Here is a 22,801-nt window from a genome sequence, read left to right on the forward strand (position 1 = left end):
TGTCTACTAATATAAGCTAAAGATAGCCATCTCACATTTAAAAATACTACATCAACTTTCATTCCGTTGTGAAATAAATGGAAACCATCCCATCCGACTGCCTGCTTCCTTTCATTTCCCCCACTAACCCATTCAATCCTCTACTTCTGATTACTGCTTCTGCTCAACTGTGCAGGTCCAACAGGAGGCCGCAGTCAGATCCAGAGTTTGGTTACTGACAAACTGGTCACTGCTTGAATCCAGACATGTTTCCGGTTTTAAAGTGAGTCCAAGACTGGGTTTAGCTGTACAGGCAGAGATACTGAAATCTAATCCTTGTTTCCACATATTCTGGTTAAGTTGTTGCATAGAATAGAATACAAAACAATAGCCATCGTCATTAACAAGTGACAGAGTTCAGTATTGTATTAGTGGAAATGAGAAAAATGTGTCCAGTTCGGTGAAATAATTAAACTTGTAAAAAGTTTCTTTACACGAACACAAGAGAAAATACATTATAAAAATGAAACTGTGTTGCCTCGTTGGAAGAAATTATCTTTTTTCCAAGTTCAAGAGCCAAGAGCATCAAACCCCAGTCCAGTATAATAACACTGTATCAGACAGCTACACTGCACTGTTAGCTTTATTGGACGTCCTGACTGAATGCATTTTTCATCATAATTTCATATTCTTTTCTAATGGACACCAGGGTTCTTTGAGTGGTGCTTTGTTAGTCTACCCTGCAACAGCTCAAAAAGGTCCAGTGAGACTTACTGCCTGTCTGACGGCCGCTGCACACCATGCTACACCTTCCCAACTGAAAAGCCAATTCAATTATTCATAGATAACACAGAAAAGCTATCTTTCACTGTTTTGTTGTTGTTTAAAGCCCAAGTGTTGATATTGTTTTTGTTCATTAAAAATTCAAATATTGAAGCCCGGTCATCGAGATGAAGGGGTCAGGCCATCTTGCATTGAGCTGTCAGTCACTGTAGTGTGCATATAGGCTCACATGGACACACACACATAGTGCACTTAAAATGTGTGTAGAAGAGGATGAGGGGAATGGACGGTGCGTCAGTAGGATGCGTGCACTGAGACGTGAATAAAGACCATTTGCTCATGGATTCATAGGCTTCCGTCATCAATTATTTAGCACGGAGAAGAGCAGTGGATCGGTGGCTGGCTGATTTTTGTGACAGCGTTTACATGGCTGATGGCTGCAGATGTGATGATTTTTACGGCTCTATAAACACTTTGTTTTGACAGTGCAGACCTCTTTTCTTTTTTCTGTAAAATCCAGCATTCCAGAAATATTCAAACTTCTTAGCCATACTGTAACACTATTTGACAAGTCAGTGATAAGTTCATAACATCCAAACACACAAATGTATTCGAAGTGAGAAAAACCTACAGTGTGAATTCCATCCCTGTAAATAGCCATATCTGAAAACACGCTCGCGGCAAATCCATTTAAGGACAATTAAGAGATTGCTATAGATTTCAACATGGCCGATTTCGCCTCATCGGACAAATGTGAAACGTCAAAAAAACAACAAAAAAAAGCGGTCGCTAGCCAGCATTTGCCCTCCATCCAAAAGCAAAATGACATTGGCCCCCATCTATTGAGTTTGCTAAATGCCCCACATAAAGTGAATTTGCCCCCCAGGGCTGGGAAACAATCACGCAGGCGAGCGTTCCATTTAAGTGATTTGAATGATCGGAGTGCTGCGGTGCTTCCTATCAACCGGAGAAATGGGTCAATAAACTGAGACTAAGTGACATGGCTGGCAGCCTGCGCTCCCGTGGAAGACCAGGCAGAGGAAGAGGAGCGGGACCTCACCGTCATTGGGTCAGACCGACGTGGACGCGCTCACACACACACAGAATGGGCCCGGCTGGCTGGTACAAGCAAGGCCTTTGTGCGGGTTCATGTCAGAAGATTCATACTTGGACCAAACACACCTCTGCTGTCACAGTGCTCAACACAACTCCGCAAACAAGATCCTCATCGGCGACTAAACACTGTGGAACAAAAAACACAGACTTACTTTCAGCGTTGATTGACAATGTGTCTTTCTCCCAGGACACAACGGTGATGTAGGCCTCCACTGAGGCAGGGATAATGCACTTGAAGACCGCCACATTGCCTCTCATGGCTTTCTGGTCCTCCACCCGGACTGTGTAGGGCTCTCGTAGGACTGCGGAGGAGAGGACAAAGAGGTGTTGTGCATAAGACTAATACTGAGCTACAGTAAGACGTGCTACTCCTCATAATACAACCACGATTGCTTGGATTGCAACAAAGCAGTAGTGCAGACATTCACGAGCAGAGGAACTGACCCGCCTTAATGTGGACATCTTGGCTCCTGATTCTCCCTGAGGGGTTCTCCGCTGTGCAATAGTAGGTGTTGTCGTGGATGAGTTTGCTGAAGCTGGAAGGGGGGATGTGGAAGATCTGAAGGGTGCCATTGGGGTGCACATGGCGGATCCCTGGCACATCATAGATCTCCTCGCTGGTGGCCAGGTACCAGCGCAGTGAGACAGGGGACACGCCTGCGGCGGGACAGGCCACCGATGTCCCTGTGGTGCTGGCAAACACTACCTCTTGCACAGATGCATTGACAAAATATAAGCTGGAACGTAGATCTTCACAGAAAACTGCAGGGAGAGAAATGAGATTGAAAACAGAAATGTTAGATACGTTGGTTGTTTTTTTTAGCTTCCTATCAAAATTGAACATTGTATGTCAGAGGTCTTTAAATAATTAAACTGACAAACTGTACCCGCTATTGTTAAACCCCACCACATAACAGAATAACTATCATATAATCTGACAGATTTGTGCTATCCTGCATCTCTGGCCGAGTATGTTTTTCCCTGGTTGACCATTGTGTTTGTGCTCACTGCAGTGGAGCGAGGCTGCAGGAGTGCGTCTCTTGTTGTCTATGGAGAGACATTGCAGCAAAGCTCTGGGAGAGCAGCGATGGATGTGAAATAACAGAGCTGGCAGAGCGCCAGACCCGCCTTCACAACATGCATGTCTGTAGTCACACTCTCCCTCTGAAACATGCACATGTGTGAAAACACACAGAACACTAGAGACAAGGAATCAATGTATCGATAAGATTTTAAAATAATAATAATAATAATAATAATAATAATGGGCACATATTTTGATAATCTATTAATGGTTTCAGAAATTTTTCAAGAAAACATTGCAAAAATAAAAGCCATTCTCTCACATGAAAGGATTTATAGCTTTACTTTTTTTTATATCATCGTAAAGTGAATATTTTGGGGTTGTGGACTGTTGGTCAAACAAAACACGACATGTAACGATGTCAACTATTATTCAATTAAAGGGGACATATCATGCTCATTCTTAGGTTCATACTTGCATTTGGTGTCTCTACTAGAACATGTTAGTCTTTATTTCTCTCATGACGTCTGTCTGAATATACCTGGATTCACCCTCTGTCTGAAACGCTGCGTTTTAGCGTCTGTCTCTTTAAGACCCTCTCCTAAAAAAGCTTTGTCTGCTCTGATTGGCTCAGGAGAAAACAATGGCACACCTTTGCAAAGGTAGTTCTCAAGCCGTGTGTGGAGATACTCAGATGATGGGGGGGGGGGTATATTCTAAAGAGTCTTCATGTGACTTATGAAGTGGACCCAAATCTGATTGGCTTGTTGAATCACGTTTTCTGATCGAGGCAGCCCATAAAAAAAACTGACTGGGTCGTCATATTTCACAGTTTGTGGGTTGGTGATATATCCCCATTTATTGTCAAAAATCTGCAGATTTATCAGCCCGACATACCACACACACAAATATTCATATCCACAATCCTTTTCTGCACAGAGCGAAAAGCTCATAGGGCAAACAACCCAACAGAGGTCTTGTTGTCAGTGGCTTCAGGGGTCATTTCTTGATAAACACATTACTATTCAAGTTTAAGCCAGCATCCTGAACACATGTGCAATAGAAGTGGCCATGTCACATAGCATAAGCAGCAATGCTCACGAGATATTTTGGTGTTTTAGAGGTGTTATTTATCTTCTTTTCCGCTGCTTTTGTGTTTGCCCTCGCACGGCCGAACAACCATACATTCTCTCTTGACAAACTCATTTGCATCTCTGCTTTCATCCGAATTAAAAGCTGTCATGCAGCTTCTGTGGCATCCAAAAAGGTTTCATCTTGGATCTAAACAGGTAATCTATCACTGTAACAATGATATTGTTGCCGTGGTGTCAAACAACTCTGTAATTACAATTTGGTTATTGGCAAAAATAAAAAAATAATAATAATGAAAAAAAGGTCCTAAAAGCTGATATGCAGTCAATTTGTCATGTTCACCTACACACAGTGTGCAGCAGAGGATTCCAAGTCATCTTAACTAATGAAGTGAGTCAATGTAATGCGATGCACTTCCCCTGTAGTACGTTACTGTGCTGGATGAAAACTAACAATGCAACTCTTTGCTGTAATGGAAAACCCACAGAGTTGGCACGGAGCCAGGATATGTATACTGGCTGGATCCCAAGGAAGGATGGAGGACTTGTTTAATACATCCAGTATTTTCTCTGTTGTGTTTGGTGGAGAAAAATAAAAAAATAAACAATGCGAGATAACTGCAGCCCCCCGTTTGTGGCACATTTCTAAAAATCTGGAAGATTCTTTGTGTACCGTTGTAGTAGCTAATGTCTACACTTAACCTTCAAACTGCATCCCTCCTCACTGCACAAACAAGTGATCTCATAGCTGCTTCTTTTCTGAGGGACAGGTATCTAACGCAATCAATCATTTTTTATCGACTGACTACATTGAAAAGTAATATACGTGTGTGGCTGTTTGAGTTGCACGAATGAGACCTCGCAAATGAAAAGTTTGTGCTTGTTATTGACATTGATTTGCCCTCATATCGAGATCTGTTTTTACATTCACTGCATGTTGTCAAATCAGTGGATGTTTTTGTCAATTTGCTAATTAAAAATTAGTATGCAGCATTTTTTTTCTTAATGCTCGTTATGTTTTCTTCATTTCTTTGTGTTATTTCTATTTGCGTGGGCTTCCTTTAGATCAGTGGTTCTCAACTGGTCTGGCTGCCGGACCCACCATCACCCCTTAATGACAAGCCGGGACCCACCACCCAAATTATATATATATATATTTACATATAATTTGGGTATATCTATATTCAAGAAGTCTAGTAGTAGTAATGTCTCTGTGTAGTAAACAACTGTCAAATCAAATAAAGAAAGTACACATCAATTATATTTTAACAAATATTATTCTCATTTTTCAAATTTAACTGGATGGATTATAATTAATACATAGAAATACATGAATAAATGTTCTTCTCATTTCAAGTAAAATAACGGCTGGATTAAAAAATAAATTACGTAACGAAATTCATTTTAGCAAAATCATTTTCACTGAATTGCCCTGCAGCTTTAAACTAAGTTCATTCAGGATGAAGTGAAAAAGCCACAATATTATATTTTTCTCATCTTCTAAAAAGAGAAATTAGTGTTTGACTGGACAGAGTCTAATGACTCTGGTCTCTCTGGCCATTTATCTCTTTCGGAGATCGTCCTATGATTTGACTTTCACGACTCACACCTCAATAAATAGTCCTGCTCTGCTCTCTGTATCCTCGTCTCTCCCCGTGTGTCACGGTGTGTGTACATCTCACTGAGTCAGGAAACTTGACAGAATACTCATATTTGATTGGCTGAGCTTCACGTGATGTGATTCACAACGCATTGGGGTGTTTTTCCTGCACCGCTGAACAAGTGCCGTAAATGCTGGAATAATTCCGCTGCATAAAAATGCCCTTCAAAATAAAATATATATTTTTTTATTTTATTTGTTTTTGTCAGGCAAAGGCCCGCGACCCACTGAAAACGGGTCCGCGACCCACTTTTGGGTCGCGACCCACCAGTTGAGAATCACTGCTTTAGACGTCTCTCAGGGCGATCACACTGACGGACCCCAATGTAGAGTGTTGTCTACTGCAGCACTGTCATCGCAAAAGCTACTTTAGCTATGAAGTTGGTGATTAAAATCTTATGCTTGAAAAGATTAGATCTGATTAAATTCTGTCTCCATAAGGCAATGGCACATTGGTACTGCAATGAAAATATGAAATGGATAAACAAATGATTGAGATGAGTTACATCTGCAGGGCAAACCAAAGGGAAAAACACTTATTTTAAAATGATGATTCTACAGTGAACAAACAATGATAATTTGATAATATTTATAATATAAACATATGTACAGGGTGGACCTTTAAAGTTTAAACCGACTGTAATATGTCAGGCATCTCTACTGTATCTCTTCAGCCGCTGCTCTCTGTGTTGTGGGCCCGCTCTCTTTCCTGTCGCCAGCCTGCCTGTGCGACAGCTGCCAATCCCCCCTCCCCGGAGACCCAACATTTTAGCGCTTCATAAATTCCTAATGAGCGCGCTCAAATCACCGGCCACTTCCACCCACGGGTCGTTCAACCTGTTAAGACAAACAAACACTGCAGAGTACACATGTTTCCGCGCATTTGTAGCGGCACTCACTTCACACATGCGGTGCTCTGAGGGCCAGGCCTGGAGGTGTTGAGAGGCAGACAGTTGTAGCTGTCGACGGCTATAAGACCGTAGCTCCGTATCCAAGAGGAGGTGAGATAAGGCAGAGGAGCCACACGTCAGTTCTGGAGGATTGTTCTATTATTGATTGCCGGTTTGGCCTCGCTAGAACCTGAACCTTAAACATTCAGGTGTCATTTTACCAATACATGAGTAACCTGACGACAGTGTGTTTGCGTCCAAGTGTGCATGTGAGGTTGTATTTTGTGTGTACATTGTGTCAGTCGATCCTGTGTTGTAGTTGACACGCAGATAAATAACTGTAGTATTACATGACATCACATCACTAACTGAGCTACTCTTCAACGATCAATCATCAGTTTGAAGGGTTCCTTCAGAATGTGTTGCAAAGACCAAGCGTGGGTCCATTCTGAGCATCAACCTTCAAATCACTTTGATCATTATTTCTTATTTCCTCAAAATGATGCATTTGCTAAACTAACGTGTTTAACGTAGCTGCACTAATGCAGCACATATACAAAAAAGCAGGTGAAAACGCCATCAATCGTGAATTACAGGCAAAAAAAAGGGACATTCTAAATGGCTCACTACCCATAATGATACATAAAGAGCTTATCCAGAGTTAATTTACTTGTAAACACAGAGTAACAGCTTGTCAGTGGTTTCCTCAAGTAGGAAAATCTGCCATCAAGATGATCATAAAGTCTCAGCATCTGTTAGGAAGAGCAGGGAGCCACCGTGTGACTGTTGCTCCATAACAGACATGGTGGCTAGCAAGCGGCTGTTATTGTGACACCGTTTGAATCCTTGTAGTTACAGGCAATTAGTAATACACTACATCATCCATACTATACTATGCAGGAGATGGTTTTTATTGATTTTGAAAGCCACTGTCACAAATTGTATAATCTAAAGACTTATCTTAGTTCATTAAATATGCATGCTAAGAAAAACAATGTCTTTATATTTCTTTCTTGATGAAGTATGATTGTGTCACAGTGAAACTATGGGTTGGCAGTAGTCAGTTGTGTGTCTGTGTATTATAATTTCACATTACAGTAATGTTAAATATGTTTTTTCTGAACATCCATTGTTCATCTCTTTAAGTCATTGTCTGTTTTGTTCCACAAACAGGTCTTCTCCTTTTAGTTTATAGTTTAAAAAAATACAGTGAAAAGGGTAGCGGTGAAATTCAAAGCTCCTATTTGTGCCTAAAAGGATCAAATAATAAAGCATGATTTGTATTTGAACCCCACCATTAACAGCTGTTGATGGTAGAAGTAGAACAGGAGGTTTTAACAGTGTCTAGCAGTGCGATGGTGGCTGTGAACCAAAACAAACAACCATCACGCAGCCTCCGGTCTGAGTGTGTTTGAAAGGTGACTGCTTTTCTCTCCATTCGCTTTGCACCAACTCATAAAAAATATAGACCCCCCCCCCCACTACCACCTCCACCTCCACCTCCACCACCCACTTCTGGGAGGCTAATTCCTTCAGATTAGAAAGCCTGATGGACGTAAAACCATGCCAGATCCCAACGGTTCAAATAGATACAGTGGGAGTGCTTGTATTTTTCAGCACAGTGCCAAGGAAAACAGCGAGGGCGGGGTTTGAGTGGGGAGGCGTGGGGAAAAGCTGGAAAGCACTCAGACGGTGACGAGTGGGCTGCTATTAACAGAGATAGACTGGAAGAGAATGTAAAGAAAAGGGAGGATAGGAGAGATGCCATGACAAGAGGTCAAAGACATGCTCCGACTCAGTTGTGTCCCACAGCCTCCTTCAAATGAATACCTTTGATCCTTATTCCTTTTCTCTTCACTGTCTTCCTCTCCAAGCTCTGCTTTGTCTGTCTGCGTTCTTTAGTCACCTTCATCTCTCTTTCACGCTCCTCCGGTCCGTCTCTCACATTCTGACCCGCTCCACCTTTACACCGGGATGCAGGTGCAAAACAAACAACGCATGCCAGAGAGGAAGTCACACTGCACGCAGCTGCCGGCTGACCCGACTCTGCTGCTCATCTGTTTTTACCGGCCACTGGACCTTCACGAGTCCCTGCGACTGAAAAAGCAGTGCAGCCCTAAAATGTTTGGGAAGCAGAGAATACACTCTGCTGTGTGCTGGTTTAAGAGCAAAGGGCGCTGTCTAGTAAAGTGATTTGATTTAAAAAGGTGCTACATTTATTATTCAGAGCGTTAATATAGAAGCAAACAACTATTAGTTATGTAAAGCTATAGTGGAGTAATGTCTGTGCTTTGAGTGCATGTTTGCACTGTTACCGCTGTTATCACAGTTAGCTGCGAGCAGCCGGCTCAACCGTCACAAGGTTGTGGAGGCAATAGAAATGCTCCCACTCTCAATATTTACGTTCCCCGACTTGGACCACTTATCCAATAGTGCATTCAAATCAGTTTAATGGTAGACACTGACTCCTCGCACTTCATTTCCTTTCACAATTATTTAATAAAGCAGAAATTACAGAAACAGAATTTGTATTTTGTCAGGATATGATATGAATATTCAGTTGAAAATAAATAGCCCAAGACAAACCGGCCCAATATATCATCCTGCTTGCTTGCAAGCAAAGGAGACAGTATGTGGGAGGCTGTTAGCTGTCATCAAGTGTGTTTGTGTACGGCACCGTTAAATAATAATAATCTCATTAACGGCTGTCATAGAATAGTGAAATGTAACACATACAAATGCGCATCTCGGAGATGTGCAATGCATTGTTTTTGCAGACTGAAGAGGCCGCACTTTTGAGGATCTGTTGATAACGCTGGGTGAGATCAAAACAAGAACAGGCTGAGTCTTGAGATGAAAGATTGATGTGGACCTTATCGATAGTCTGTGAGCCGTCAGCCCGGTTGGCAGATTAAGGCAGCAGTCTGCAACTTTGGTCCACATTTCAAAGGGTTTCTGTCTCTGTTGATAGTGCTGGTTTTCTGAATCTTACTTTAAAAATGAAGTATTCTCTTAAGATGTCTGCTTATTGAGCGCATTGAAGAACTATGATTGGGCTGTTTCTAGACCTCCTTTTTCTTTAAAGTTGGTTCCTGAGATTTTTGGGTGACGTTGCTGCTTTCTTATCTCTATATTTAATTCCACAAATGTACAAACTGTACAAATCCTTCGAGTCATTCTATCTCAGTCTTCTCATACGGCTTTAGCATCGCACACAATTACAATATTATATGCTGAAAACGAGCACACTCCCATGCCTATCATGCCCACACACACACACACACACACCCACACGCTCTCACTAGCAGTCACCATATGCCTGCCTGTGCCAGAGCCTGTCTTAATCGACATCAGCTTTCCATGAGCCAAAACCACAAAGAGGAAAAAGTGATATTGTTCAATTATGAATCCTATACATATATAATAGATGCACTCTCTTTTTTCCTGTCTTTTTTGGTCTGAGCAAAGCTCAGAGGCAGGGGCAGGAAGAGGGGAGGGGGGTCATGTTGGGATAGTGAAGGTCCCTTCTTCTTGCAGTGCGAAATAATGCTTGGCACAGTCCCCACATGTCAGCACCTATTGGTGGCTGGGCGTGCTGAAGCCTCGAACCGTGGATTTTGCAGGTGACTCCTAATGCGATCCTCCGCGGTTGTGGAGTCTGCTGATGCGTTTGGAGCTCAAGGGCACCAGACGCACTTTGGTCAAGGAGAGTGCACGCGGGCGTGTCAGAGGGATGTGGAGGGGGGGGCGGCGTTAATGTCTGGAAGCCCCCGCATACATAGAGAGCTGACATGGCTGACAGGGGAGACGGTGAGGAGTTGCTCCAGAGAGTGTTGTGAGAGTGGGAACGGGCTGCAAAGATACTCAATAATATCCCTATTCCAAAAGAATGAACAGACAAGCCTTTTATTTTCCCCGGTATTGTGTGTTCAGTAAGACCCGTGATGCTCCACTCCGACGGTGCCCATCAGCGGTCGCTTCCAAATCACCCAGGCAATGTATTTAAGTAAATGTCTGATCAATACAGGTTCCACTAACACACAACATAAATAGGCCTATGCATTAGCCCGCTGATGTGAGGGGCTTTTTGCTCGGCCTGTGTTTACCTCAACCAAACACCATTAATCAACCTTGGATGAATGGGCTCGGGCGCCTCTTGTTGAAAATGACAAAAAGTCATTGGTGCTTCGCCATTATTTCATGGTGCGCTGGCTCACTGTTTTGTTCTCGGCGATGGCATTCTGACATTCACCTTTTCTCCTATGATTTCATCACATTGAATCAGCTATTAGCCACTGCCCCGCCCAATGCCACTGATGTGTTTGAACGTTAGAGTCCAGTTGGCTCTCAGCCACGGTGTGGCCTCCGCCGGGTGAGAGATCTCTGCGGTGCTACGGTGGGTACCAGGGCATCAGGACATTAGGGCAACTCCACAGGGGCAAACAAGCACTGAGCCACACTGACAGCTCATGGCAGCCGATGCAGGTAATTAAGGCAGAGCTCTGCAGAGACTGCCTAGGGAGGGTGGAGAGTGGGGGCCAGGGGGGTGGGGGGTGGTCGCAAAAGGAGGAGGGATAGTGGGGACCGGGGTGGAGGACGGGAGGGCCTCGTGATGACAGCGAGTAAGCATCCGAGCCCCCTCCTCTCCTGCCCTAGGGGCTTACACAATAATCGGTAGAGAGGAGTGCAGCGCCGATCCTAGATGCGCAGATCTTAGAGCCGGGTCCCCCTCGCTCTCCCAAATCACCGGCTCCCATTTTGCTCTCATGAATAATGTTGAGCGGCGCGCTCAGTGCCACGCAGCCGCTATGTAAAACCAATGATACCCTCCTCTGATGTCAACTCTCCGGAGGGCGAGATGAGAGTCGCCGTGGAGTGGGTTAGTTGATGCATATGAACGCTCATTTACATGAGCGCCAAACGGTAGAGGTGGGAGTTCCCACAGACGGGGCGCTTTGAAGACCTTAATCAGTTACATCACGAGGTGGAAATGGACTAAAACTGCAAATCAACTGAGACAGAGAGACAGAGAGAGAGAAATCAGAGAGATGGCTGAGGAGGGAAAGTCCTGCGAGCGAGTAAACAAACTCTAGCTGCTGCCGCTGAAGCTAATATGCAAAGGCACATCAAGAGAAAGAAGCAAAAGAGGTAAAAACAACCATATGAGACATTCATAATGCTCCATTAGCTTTCCTAAGAGACATGGCGTTGAAATGACAGGATGTTCCCAAACGTAGCAACTTCTAATATATATTCCACATGAATATCAAAGTGTGAATCAGAGCTTGATGTAGACGTCGGTTTCGTTCCAGGAGTCACAGAAGTCAGCTCACATATTGTATTACAGAGCCAGTTAATACCCATAACACACCTGCTCATGTATGTGCAGTATATGTGATTTTGTCTTAGGGATTGAAATCTTCTGAACAAACGAATCATAAATAATCACTGTTTTCTTCCCAAGCAGGCTGAAAGCCATGCTGGCGACGTGGCTCTACAAACAGTTACATTGGTCTGTTGGTCCTCCACTTTGATCCGGACTGAAACATCTCACGTATTGGACAGTTGTGATGCTGAACATTGTGAGCATGTTAGTATTCTTATGTCAACATGCAGTTCAAAGCATTGTTGTGCCTTTGTATGGGCAAAGTAAGCCCGACTAACTGCAATGTGTTGTTTTTACGTTTTGGTTTTAAACTAGCAAGGTTTAACATATAAACTTCGGACCTATTCAAAATGAATAAATAGGGATTTGGACAATGAAGCTTTGTTTTAACTCCACAGATGGCACGCGATCAACGAGGTGCGCTGTTCGTTGCATTATTCTGCGAAACGCCAGAGGGCGTACGAACAAAATGTTCTGTGAAAAAGCTAAAAGACAACGAGTGTAACGGGGAAAACACAGTAAACCAACTTCCACAATGCAGGGGGGGAATTGTTATTCACTGTAAACTAATATCACATATTCATGGCTGCTTTATTGCCTTTGTACAAGCTCTGTAAAGAAAGAAGTCAAGTATTTCATGCATTATAAAGAAACTAAGGTTGTAGATCCTCGAAACAATATTAATTTGGCTGGAAAAATATTTACTCAACTGAATATTTTTAAGACCTCCTGTTTCTAAAACATCTAAAAACAAATTGGCCATGTGCGTACAAAAATTCAAAGCTGCATATGGTATCTGCTGATCAATCCGGGTATGCCTCATGATAAAGATCACATTTATTTTTCACTAGCCTGATCAGACAACTGCATGAGACATTCCACTTGCAGACTTGCAAACGTTAAAGTCGAATACTCAGTGAGCCTCAGAACTGCTGATTTCAGATTTTTTTTGTTTTTTACCTTTGGACAAAGCCAGTGCAAAGCTGAGCTAAAGAGCTCCTAGCGGTAGCTTCATATTTACCATACAGACAGTATGTCATATAAATCCTCTCATAAAGTAGGGCTAGCTCTCTGCAAGAAATGGAATAAGCATATTTCCAGTAAATGTTCACTTTCTGCTTTACATAACTAGAGAATATAGCTACCTTTAACGAGACAATGACACATTTTCAGTCCTGGTCTTGTCAAAAGACATAGTGCTGGAGTATATTTTTAGTGAGGGGATTTTTAGTTGGAGCTGTTAGTTATTGACTTTTTTTGCCTGAACAGTTGTGCAGTACTTGACTCAGATTTATATGTAGCACAATATCCACTGTGTGCATGCTTTTAGAGAGTGCAGGAGAGGCATTATTTCCGTTTCGCTAAAATTCCTTCCCACCTGGGCTTGCTATACAGTCAAGTGCAACTGTGCCGGAGGGAGGGAGAGAGGCGCTGGATCTCAGGTGAGCTGAGAGAGAGGACATTAAACTCAGGGGGGGGGTGAACGAGGAGATTAGCTGAAGGAGGACGGCTGACAGCTTGAGGATCGTCGACATATTATCCTGTAACACGGCACAGGAGCCTATAGCCGATACATACGCTTCACGATTAGAATAATTACAAGATTAAAATGTAAATCTGAGCAGAGTTTTACGTCATTTCTGCTGTGAGGGTTCCAACACTGCAGCAGAGCAACAGCTTCAACGTAACGTAATGAATTCTACATTTAAGGGTGGTCTTTGCCGTTAAAAACACTTGCAATGCTTTTTCTTCTAACTCTGTTATGCTCTTCATGACTAATCAGTTTTTCCTTGAATTACTTTTTCATAAATAAATTTGACTCGATTTGACGTATGACTGAAGGCGAGTGGTGACGAAACATGGTGACATAAATGACTGAGAGCTAAAAATGCAACATGGCTCGTGAGCAAACCACCGGCCAAATAAATGCGACCGGAAAATGTTTGCTGGAGTTCGGGCAGCACTGATATGTTCAGGCTGTCTGCCGTTGTTTAGTTTGACTTCTTGTTCAATAAAAAGCATCCATCTCTGCCAGATGTGGGTCCATTTAGACATATTTCTGTCCGATCATTGCAGCTGCACCATCAGGCCGGCCAAAAGCTCCGTAGAAAGGCCCCTCCCCACCATCACAAGTGGGTGGGATTTGAAAAAAACTCCCGTTGGATGAGAATTAGCTTTTCGCAAAACATGCAAAAGACATTATTCTTCCACAGAAAATACATTTAGTACTTCTATTTTGCAGTTGGGTGCATCTAGCACCACTACCAGAAACATCTAATGTCCATGCAAAGACACTTTTCTGTATGCAAAAGTGTGAGTGCTGCCTTATATTTATTTACAGGATTTATAGAGAAGAATGTAGAATACATGTGCTTACATCTTTATCACTGCAGTGTTTTCTATGCTTTGTTCGTAATTACAAGAAAACCTATGGTTTAATTGCATCAAAATGGTTAAAAAGAATGTAGGACTATAAAATATTAAGATCGTTTTTAATTTTCCGTGGCTCTGGAATAGGCTGCAGTAGGAATTGCCGTGTTGTTTTGCATCATCTCGAGGTGGTGAAAATAAAAAGCCATTTGCAGGAGAGAAACAAAGAGGCAAAATAAGCAGTTGACAGTGGAGGGCAAATCAAAGTCCTGGGGTTAAATGGGATTGTGGGTCAGATGACTCGACACGGTTGTCTTTCCGCCCACAGCCATCCTCTTGTGTGCCCCCCCACCCCCCAACATCACTCTCCCCCATCCCTGCCTCCACTCCCCTCAACAGCCCTCCATTTGCCTCACAGGCGAGAGTATTTCATCTTCAGTAACCTCACTGCAGGAGAGAGCCCTCCCTTATTGCTACAATGCAAACACATAGTGAGCCAATCTATTCAGATGTGTACTTTCCTTTCTTTTTGTTAATTAGAATATGTTCACTTTAACCCTTCAATTTATCTTCAAATATAAAAATAATAACAAGACTGGAATAGCAGAATCGTCCAAACTAAAACTACACCTTGAGATGCCTGAGGGGCATTGAGTCCTATAGTGGGCATACAGCATAGGACCCTCATCATTTAGTCCCACAGGAGCCCGTCTCTGCAGCACTACTATAAATCACCCTGATGGATACACAGCCAATTGAGAGTAGCAGGGACAGGCAATGGGGAGAGAATGGCAGCGATCTGCATTAGAGCTGCACTCAATCTACACACAGACGAGAGTAAGCCTTTATTAGTCATCATGTTTTCATCAAAAAAACTGTTTTGTTTCTGTTCATAACTACGTCCCCGTGTAGCCTTACAGATACCTCTCCCTGTCCCATAGCTGGGTTGTGTGTATCAGACAGCTTGGCTGGTGATGGGGGGGGGGCTCTGCAAACACTGCCAGGCAGCAAAATACACATCAATGTATTCAGAGCGTTTAGTGCCCGGGATTAATCAAATTATAATTTAATCATCTGATCAAACAGCAATTAGCATAATCACTTCTGGGGAAGGCCTGATAGAGTGGAGACTGGAGCGGAATGGAGCTGGGAGCGAGCAACACTTTAATGAAACATTCGCCATAATGTTTGAAAATGTTACACATTCGGGGCTACAGGAACAGAGCTGGATTCTGAATGCTAATCAGCATGGTTTGGTTACGCCTAATGAATCTGTCCAGCAGTCAGCCACAGGGGGAAGGAATTGCAAAGTGAGATCCAGATTCTAGATTTATTTATTTTTTCCAGGAAAGGCTTTTACAGTTTAATATTCATTTTTTTTCTTCATAAAAAAGAAAACAACATGTATCATCACTGTGTTTATTGTTCAATTTTACATATTGTTTTATTCTTGTTCTCTGTATTCCACCCAATGAAGCCACACCCAGCTCCCACAGAGCATCACTACTTCAACCAACGATTGTAGCAGTTCCAGGTCACCGCTACCTTTTCTTGTTACAAAGGGACCTCACGTTCAGAATGCACTGTGCTTTTACTAATTACATTTTAAGTATCTTGATTGAAGCTTTTTGTCCTTGTTTTTTCTCAACCAAAGTTTTGTTGATGAATTCATTTTGTGAAGTCTCATTTATCAGTTTACAGGCCTCGTTGCCCACGTACACAGAAAACAAAAGGGACAGTGCCCTCATATCTTAGGCTAATTGTATATCTACATTGAAAAAATGATCTTTCATATGTGTGTCTTATTAAAGCAATGTCAGGGTATTATGAACAGGGAATACAGACAAGAAATAGCTGGGTTATTGGTCTTTATTGGCCTTGTTAACTTGTTCATAAATCAGTCTTAAGTTTGTAATTGAGGAACAAAAATGCTAAAGTATATAAATCATGTATTACAGTAGCAATTTAAAAATCATCACTGCCATGAATTACATGTTGTTTGAGCCGTTAAAAGACAGCAGTACTTTTTTAAATAGTCTTTATACATTCGATCTCTGAAGAATTGAAGAAAATAAGGTGAGTATTGATCTTTGCAATGCAAGAGAGCCTGCATCGTACAGGAACAAAATGACAGCAGAGCCTCTGTTAAAGGCTACAACCTTTGGACCTCAGTGAGACTCTGACTCAAAGTCGTACCTCAAAGCTTCTCGTTACAGTTGACACTGATATATAGTGTCTTGTTAGTGATACAGTCGGAACAGGGTTGTCACAAACTACTTTTGTTGGACAATGAGTGATATAACTGACCATTTTATGCCACTGATATAAATATAATGAGACATAATAACATAAAATACAACAAGTCAACAATATAAAAAGTGACAAAGGTCATGTCCATCCATATATTGTAAAATAAGTTAATAATGTAAAAATGATCGTGGTGCTGTCCATATATCATACTATAGGTCGATAATGTAAAATGTATGCAGGTAATGTCGATATATTGTACGATAAGTTGATGATTAAAACTAATATTTATCATAGGAAGTATAACCAGAAGAAGATGACAAACAATGCTATGTGAGATATGCAAATGCTTCTGTTATATGTATATATGGAGTTATTGTTATGGTAGTTCGTCTCAGAGATATACAGACAAAGTAATAAGTAAGGATGACGTCTCTGTGCATGCAATGCTTGTACATCTTCATCGTTCATGTCAGACATACAAGTGTAAAGTAGGCAATGAGCAGAGCATTGGCCTTTACTTCTATAGAAGAACCTGAGCTGAACCTCGCTTACGTCCTGCTGTACCTGTGAGTCCACAGCGTTAACCTACTGCCCCATTTAATGGTGAAAGCCTACGGACACGAACAACACAACTAATCCTCATCTTGTTAAGTCATCGGCCCAGTAAACGGATGCCAAAAAACTCACCTGTTTTTACAGAGTTTACTCAACAATACTGCTTCAGCCATTGTACTATTACACAAGAACACTGGGAATACATTGTGGTCCCATGCTTTGCTAGCTCACTGAATGGTAGTTAGCGTTGGTTAATCACTGCCTCCCTCGAATAGAAAAGGTAAAACAAACCACGAGCAATTTTCTATCCAAGTGTGCTTTCTGGCTTTGGATGCAAATTCAGCCACAGTTAATGCGTATCTCACAAGTTAAAGACCACATCCATGTGAAGTGGCAGATGTACAGTATGTGAATGCCAGATTCTGGTGCGCCTATTACAATGTTCATTTTATCTATAAAACATTCACAAGCTTGGAAGTCTCTTAATAGCTGTTCGTATCTGGCTTTCTAATGATGGCAGAGCGTTTTTCTACCCCATTTGCTTTGACCTTATTAAATTCAACTTCATATTTTTCCTGACATTTAATAAATCACACTGTTCTCTTGTCCGTTGCATCACGGATTGTCATCAGCAAAACCAGTATAACGCTTTGTTTTGACATTATTTAACCACACATACGTACAAGTGCAAAGACTTGTACCAATTAAAGTAGATTGTGTTGCACTCAGTATGCACCATGAGCTTTAACTGGACGAAATGATAAAGTAAAAGCCTTGTCTTTCTCCGATTGGATGTACAATAGAGATTGTTGAGTCTTAATCGGCGCACAACAATATGACTGTGGGATACATATGGAAGTGTCTAAAATAGCCTGGTTTCTGCATGGAATGATGGCTCAGGCAGATTTGATATGATTCTTTGAGCTTTAGATACTGCATAACACAAACTGACTCGCTGCCCCTCTTCCCCCCTCTCTTCCTCCTCTTTTTCTGCCTCACTACACACGATCATCTCCTTAAGCATTCTGGTCTGGGTTAAATGAAACCTTTAACAGTTCAATGTGCAAACATTAACATATGCTTGAGTCTACTCTCGTCGGCCAAGGCCTAAGCACACACAGTGGAGCGGCACAAAGAAATCTCGACCCGATGGCACTGACAAGTCCTGGTGTGATTAGTGATTCCGTAAAAACAGCATGTTACTAATACTAATCCTGATGCATAACATTCATTGATAATCGAGACAAGACACAAACTTGAACACCTTTAAGTGGCTGAAATATAAAGTCAACAAGGAATCAAAGCTCTGACCTAAATACAAACAATCAGATTACATGTTAATAAATGTGTTACTAACTCTTTGTGAAATCTGTATAACATCATTTAAAATCTTCAGGACATTTGAAGTTTTTCTGTATTAAAGTGAAGAAATACTTGGTGATTGAAAATGATCATAACATGGAATGCTAAAAATGTGGGTTGAACACATATGGATATTCTTCCCCTGTAAACAATCACCACGTGATGAACACACTGCAGCATCAATAAATACAGTCGCCGGGTCAGGCCTAAAGCAGGACATCTCTTCCATAAAAAGAACCATCAAAGCATTTCCGGTGGCCTACATTGTGTTGACTGGTGTGCTGATATCAATGTGCGGCCGAGGATGAGCTCAGTAGTTGTTTTCTGATGCATGTTGCTGTGGCTCTGTCAACCCCGCGCTGGCTCTATGTGAAGTGACAGATGTATACCAAAGGACACCAGTCTGCACAGACCTAGTTTCCCACTGGCCTTAATGTGACCTCTAAGCAACGCTGTTGTGACTAATAGGCCAAAACAATGAAATAGCAGCAAACTTTGTTAAGCATCGACAAACGGTCAAACTCCTCTTGAAGACTGGACAAATGTTCAAACGATATTCTGGTTTGTGGGAGGAAATGCAGTGCTGAAACCCAAATGACATTTCAATGAACGTTTGAGAAAGTAAACTGCAAACTAGCCAAATACAAACATTCAAAGCCTGAATTATGTTCACTGGTTGAGTGAAAAATGTGGAAAGAAACTAAATTCTGCTCCCACATTCATCATGTTTAAGGTCTGGATCAAGTCTTACTGAAAATGCTTATGTTTTAATAAGCGGGGGTACCATTTCTCCGGCAGCCCCTCGTCATCCTAAACCGCAAGCTAAAAATACACATGCACAGAATGATACTAAGAGCCAATTGAGGAGCTTCGCTGTATATTTACACAGCTTATTAGCGTCCAATTGAGCATGTGTCAGATGGCCCCCCCCCAGCCCCGCCGTAGCTGAGCAAAAACAACATGCCATTCCCCCAATTTCATCTCTTCATAACTGGAATACGTTGTTCCCATTCCATTTAGGTTTTAATAGACACTTCTGCCAGAGCACTTTAAAAGCTCAAGCACCACTGAAGTGAACTCTACAGCAGATTTTACTCTCTACAGCGGTGAATTGTTTATATCTACTGTAGATGAGCTTGCAAATGTGTCCTCAAATTGGAAAACGCCAATTCAGAGCAAAGTGGAGTTTGCACAGTTGATACTATACATAAATGACCGCAAAGCCAGAGCAGTGGTTGTAATCTTCTATTCTATATATTCTACGGATGGGCAGCGCAAATATCAATATCTACATAAACAGTCATAAAATACTAAACTGACAAAAATCTATTTAAGCATTTGAGCAATTGAGTCTTTTCAATCAGATGCCAAGTGAATAGAAATGCGACTCCCAGAACTATTAACAGAGAGAGAGAGAGAGACGGAGAGAGAGAGAGAGAGAGAGAGAGGAGGGCTGAAATCTATCAGGAAGCATTGCCAGGGTCACCTGAACAGAGTGCAGTGTTGCTGAAGCCCAGAGCCCACACTGCAGCAGCACTCATTACCCAGGTCTCCATAGAGACAACCTCAGCAGCCCGCACTGGACCAGAGCCCTAAAAGCCTTCCTTGCTACGTGTCCAGAAGAGGTGCAAAATGAAGCTGCTCATTAAGGCTAATCTTTGCAGGTCTGTTCGGGGTGTGGGGGGGGGCAAATGTGGAGTAGAGAGAATACCGTCGAAGATCAGCAATCGCGGCCCTTTTATTCTGCCTGCAGTCGATTCAGCGTGGTGCAGAAAGGAGCAAAATACAAAGAGAGGATTGTCATAATGTACTCTGGGTAATTCTAATTGCTGCCACAAAAAACATTTGAATCGCTGAATCAATAGAAAAGGTCAGTGTCAAATGAGCCTCGAGTCTGTCGATATATGAATGGCACTACATCGGCCGTGGCTACAAATGTGGCGTTCATCACAATCACAAGTGCCGCTGCTGCCATTTAAAGTTTCCATGTAGATGTCTCTAGCAGCAGCCATTTTGCAACGCTGTTGTCTGGACCAAAGAGACTGAAAAAAGCCATTCAACAAGCAAAGCAATGGATCGTTCTCAGCCAACAGAGATTTCAGCACAGCACTGTGCGGACATCAGTGTCCTCTGTTTCTTGAAATTGTCTCGCCTCAATTACAGAAAAGGGGTCTTTGCCATACCACCGTCACTGCTTTGACTCCATTCTCTCCTATAAATAACCACTGCCTTCATTTAAGCCTCCAGCATGGCCACAAAATGGTTTTCCTGTCATCTTAGCTTGACGCATCGCCCTCTACTCTCAGTTTACATTGTGTCCACATTAGATTTTTTAACCTCTTTCGTTTTCGTCTACCTTTAAAAAGGTCTTCTAAATACCCCCAATTTTCTTTCGAGCTCATTTCTGCCCCCCAACACGCGCACATCCCACCCCCTACCCCACAGCCCCTTGTCCTCCTCATTGCCCCCCCCCCCCCTTCCTCACACACCCTTCTTGTATCCGCTGTAAAAATCTGTCACCCTTAGTCCAAAAACAGACACAATTGCCACCAATCAAACCTATCTTTTGAGGAATTCACTGTGCACAAAAGAGGATTTGATGCGTTTTGCGAGATGTGGACTTGGGCAAGGGTGATAAGGGCTCGTCTATTTTTTTTTTCTCCAATCCAAAATGACTCCATGTCTGTGCTTCTAATATGGCGGGTGCAATGCCAGAAAAGAAAAGCACAGCCAACCTAAGTAATCCTTTTCGAAGAATACTCTCAACAGATCTAACAGAAAGCATGCAAACGTGCAATCAGATGTGCAAGTTATTTGTTAAGTTATACCTGAAATTATATATATTTTTTAAAACATGTACACATATTAAAGCATGCAAATATACTACATTTTTTCATTCACACGGTTGGTTTCGGAGCGGACTTCTGGACTGAAAAATATTTTTTACGTCCACAAAGAAATTATTTCAATTTCATCGAGTGAATTTGAATGTAATTCACAGCCAGGTTTGAAGATGTATAACAAACACATGGGGAACACACCAGGTGTGGGTGCAAATGTGTTACAACTCAATTATTCACGTAAGGATAATTATTAATAAGCTACATGTGTGAAACTGTGAAAGTCAAACTGTTAATATGCACATTAAGCATCTAAAAACGTTGTAGGAAAACGCACCCAGGCTGAGGCCCAATGCAGCTTAATGAGGAACAATAAATAATCCTTCATGGTACGAACTGAGAAGGAAACATAATTAAGAGGTTTCATTTTTTGGCCTAGGATTTCCAAAAAAAAAAGAAAAAAAGAATTGCATGAAAACTAAAAATAACAAACACATTCAAATGCCCTGATCCTCGTGCAGTACAGGCTAGACCGAACACTCAACCTACATTTCTCCTCTCTCCCTCTGTGTGTGTTGTGTGTGTCTACATTTGATAAAAGGCTATAATCTGAAATGTTAAACAATGCACGATTGTTCATACATGTGGATGTATCTAACCCCACAAAAAGCCCCACTGCCTGTCAGGACATGGCAACAGCCTGTTCCTGCATCAAATTCCCACGACAAGCAAAAAATAAATCTATATCTTCAATATGGAAATGCTTACAGGCTATTTGGGACAATATTTGTTCACTGGGATAATTAAGAAACACATGAAGTTTAATTTGCACAAATGCATCACCTACCATTCAAGATGCACTGGGAAAAGATAAGAGCCAATATCCACATGCCCCGCTCCGTTCAATATCCAAGCTTATGCTTTTTCTTCTCTCTCTCCCTGCACTCTTTCGTCTTGTTATTTCTTCCTTTTATTTCTTCAACAAGTCAATTGCAATGAAAGAAAGGGGAGCTTGCAAATATCTCTCTCTCTCTCCCTTCCTCTCTCCCTCTCTTTCGCTCAATCCTTCACGTTGGGAAGAAGCTGAAGAGCTTCTTTCCTGCAGCTGATTGTCTTCTGCTACGGCGGGAGATGGTGTATGATCCACAAACTGCGCGTCTCCCCTTGTTTTTTGGACTGACCGCACCGCACCGCGCCGGGCCTCAGTGCAGCCGTCTCCCCGTGTCGGAGCGCTGCTCTGCGTGGAACATGGGGGAGCTCGGCTCGGTGCGCTCCGGTCCAGGTGAGCTGTGCCGCTGCTGCTGCTGCTGAGTCAGAGGCTGGAGACGCATAGGACAAACTGCCTTTGCGCGCACGTAACTCCACGGTTAAACAATTAAAAGAACAAAACAAAAAGAACAAAAACAAAAAATGCTCCAAAATCGGAAACCAATCAATAAATAATTAATAAATAAATTAGAAATCTATGCACGGGAAACGGCCGAACATATCATCT

General features: G+C 42.2%; 1 protein-coding gene across 2 annotated transcripts in view; it reads right to left on the reverse strand.

Moving 5' to 3' along the window:
• The window catches only part of dscama (Down syndrome cell adhesion molecule a), a gene marked incomplete at both ends in the record, with an annotated part of 93,553 nt that extends 71,357 nt beyond the window's left edge, over nt 1-22,196 (reverse strand). For both annotated transcript variants that reach the window (XM_079284192.1, XM_079284193.1), the window contains 3 exons: nt 2,031-2,180; nt 2,323-2,640; nt 22,154-22,196. In XM_079284192.1, the coding sequence (XP_079140318.1) occupies nt 2,031-2,180; nt 2,323-2,640; nt 22,154-22,196 (511 nt within the window). The remainder of the gene's footprint in view (nt 1-2,030; nt 2,181-2,322; nt 2,641-22,153) is intronic.
• Between the last annotated feature and the right edge of the window lie 605 nt (nt 22,197-22,801).

The sequence above is a fragment of the Melanostigma gelatinosum genome (genome assembly GCF_949748355.1).
Source record: "Melanostigma gelatinosum genome assembly, chromosome: 14".
Lineage (NCBI taxonomy): Eukaryota > Metazoa > Chordata > Actinopteri > Perciformes > Zoarcidae > Melanostigma > Melanostigma gelatinosum.